At 40.3% G+C, this 2925-nt stretch overlaps 1 protein-coding gene across 1 annotated transcript in view; it reads right to left on the bottom strand.

The window, feature by feature from the left end:
• Positions 1-2010, bottom strand: part of LOC138001403 (uncharacterized) — a 4291-nt gene extending 2281 nt beyond the window's left edge. The window contains exons 1-3 of the mRNA XM_068848038.1: positions 1602-2010; positions 1257-1520; positions 1-653 (exon numbers count right to left, since the gene is read on the bottom strand). The exon at positions 1-653 is cut by the window's left edge and continues 144 nt beyond it. Coding sequence (XP_068704139.1) covers positions 1-653; positions 1257-1520; positions 1602-2010 — 1326 coding nt within the window. The remainder of the gene's footprint in view (positions 654-1256; positions 1521-1601) is intronic.
• Positions 2011-2925: the final 915 nt, after the last annotated feature.

Raw genomic sequence — 2925 nt, 5'->3', positions numbered from 1 at the left:
TCCAAGTGGAGCTAGCTTTTCTACATTCTGACAGTAAACCTCTATGATTTCTTGCAGGTCCTTCTTCAAATCGTCCCCCTCGAGGTCTTTACCATGTGGTAAAGTGCTGTGATGGTAATTGACTGGGTCTTGGAGATATTTACACCAAGAGGTGGAGCAAGTGGAATGATCCCCAAATGCGTGTGGAATTATTGCTTTTAGGCTTTTTCTGATCCCATCAGAGTCATTTTTGTTTTGTGTTATGGCGTAGCTGAAGCATTTTTGTAAATTATCAATCACTTTACCAGACAAATTTTTATGTGTTTTCTGTAGATTGTACATTGAGCTTCCAAAAGCTCTCTTTGCATGAACAATGTCTGACCATTTGTCCACATTGTGATTCACACTTTCTCTCACTTTTTTGATGGTGGAGGAATCATCATCTCCCACAAGAATAGCCACTTGAGCTTTGTGAGACTCTCCGCATGCCTTCACAAGTTCAGTGCATACATCTGCTTCCATGGCCTTAGACGACCCGTCCCAGTTACATCTACAGTCATGTGCCCTGGCTGTTCTTCCAGCTCTGGTCGCTGCTTCACAAGTTGCACACCTCTTTGATCTTGTCGCAAATGCAATAACTTTTCCAGTTTTTATTCCAATCATAGAACCAGCTCCTGATACATAAAAGGTCTTACTTTAAAGGTATGTTACTCAGGTTTGGATGTAGTTTCCTGTAAATTTTGGACACTTGTCTAGATGATACATGTAAATCATAACCAGCAACACATGGTGTCGGCAAACCAACTGCCCAAACTAGATAATAAAAGTGCTCAAAAATAAATAAATAGAAATATAAATAAATAAACAAATAAATTATCTTATTAAGCTGACATGTTTCAGTACTGTCCCACTTTTTTGTCTTCTGTTCATCTTTTGGGATTATTCTTTACAAGCTTTGAAGTCCAAACAGATTTTATTTTCATGTAATTGGATCCTTATCAGGGATACCCTTTAAGCTCCTTTACTGGCAAACCTCAATACAAGTGTCAATGTACAGTATTTTTTGCTCATCAACCAATCCCTCCCTTATTTTCAGTGGCTGGAGTATCATTTCATTTACCATTTACAGATTTTTTGTGTTTGTTTTTAAAGCCCCTTTTATAATACACATCAACAATACAACTTAGGTATATAATTTTTAGTTGTGTCACAATGGAGCCATTTTTCAACTGCATTTCCGCTTACTGTCAACAACCTTTGTAAATTATTTTCAGTACCTGTTAGACTATTATGACCCTTCCCTCTCTTCTGCCGCCCCATGTCACAGGACGCCCCGATTGGCACTGCTTGATCTTGGATGCACCCCCACTCCATCTTTTCTTCCTCCATCTCTAGGTCACAGGACTTGTTTGCAATATTTTCTATGGCGGGGCTGATTTCACGTTCTCTTGCTTTCAGTGTGGTCACACAAAGAGTCGGGATATTAAGGGAAGATAGCAGTGCATTGACATGTGTTGGTCCCATTCCTGCATGTAGCATGCCTAGGGTAGCGAATCATCAGATAAATTGTCGGGCAAACTATTAGTCAAAAACATGATCTGCTACAAAGTCACGCAACAAACCTGCGGCGAGTTTGGTGTTGACGTCGAAGATTGGTCGTCCACGCATTGTTCCAGCCACCCTATGAGTTTTGTTCGTTTGGCAAACATTTATTTCCCCACAATCTGGATTGAAGCAGGTAATGTACAGGAAAGATCCTAACCCCGACACTGTTTCGTCCGTTACGTTGGATAATTGAAGTGGCTTGGCACAAACTTTACATCCACCATCGAGGGCCTCTGCGAGCAACTCGAGCTCGACAACACGTCTACCACTTATTTTACTACCATTCTGAACACATAAGGCCTCGTCACGGCTAGGCGATTTGTCTATCGAACTTTTCGCTAAATTTATCCTTCGTTCAACCTCCTTGCTACTTCGAAAGCGCCCTTTTTTGTCATGGGACAAGCGAGCCCTTTTTGCGTCCGCCATCTTGGATGTCGCAATGTTATGCGCAGTGCAAAACCAGGGAATCACCTTAAGTTGCCAGCAAGGATAGTTTGCTCTTCGCATCATCTTCAAACTGATTTGGCCTTTTCAGAGTATTTTGCTTTTATAGGCGGACCAGGATACATGCGCAAAGTTTCATTTGAATATTGATGTGGGAACGAGATAACCCCAAGGAACATATCTTAAGGCACAGCAAGTTGAGATGAATAGTTAACCAGCTCATCTATGCCTTATTCGAGCAATCCCAATGAGACTACAAAAAGCAGCAAGGTGGGCATAATTGACAACTTTTGAGCGAATGAGATTTGAGAAAAATTTGACATTGGTCAACAATTCTCATTCCGGAAAATCCGCACAAACCTTAAAATCCACAAGCACAGGAAGAGTTTTGTTTATGATATATTCCGCACAATCCTTGCAGTCCTATCCTTGATATAGAAATTTCCACACAGTCTCCCTTGCAGGTGCTGTGGATTTTGGTGGTTGAGAAATATCATGAACAAACCTTTGCCTATGTTATAGATTTTGCGGTTTTTATGGAAACAAAACTTTTTCAAATTGCATGCAGCTCAAGCTGTTTATAGTCCACCTTTTTTGCCATTGAAGTCTCTTTGGGATCACTTGACACAAAACTCCATACAGATTGACACAATTGACACAATTGACACATGCAGGTGTTGTGGATTTTGTTGGTTGGAAGATATCATAAACAAAACTCTTCCTGTGCTTGTGGATTTTAAGGATTGTGCGGATTTTCCGGAATGCAATTTTATTGTCCAATGTCAAATAGTACTATGTGTAGCTGTTATTTCAAAATTGTAGGACTTTTTGCTGCTTTTTGAAAAGGAACGATGATCTTAGGGAAACGATCATGTACGTTTCCCAAAATTAATGACA

This window comes from Montipora foliosa, chromosome 4 (assembly GCF_036669935.1).
Source record: "Montipora foliosa isolate CH-2021 chromosome 4, ASM3666993v2, whole genome shotgun sequence".
Lineage (NCBI taxonomy): Eukaryota > Metazoa > Cnidaria > Anthozoa > Scleractinia > Acroporidae > Montipora > Montipora foliosa.
Note: the sequence above shows the minus strand (reverse complement) of the source record. Positions and strands in the feature narration are given on the sequence as shown.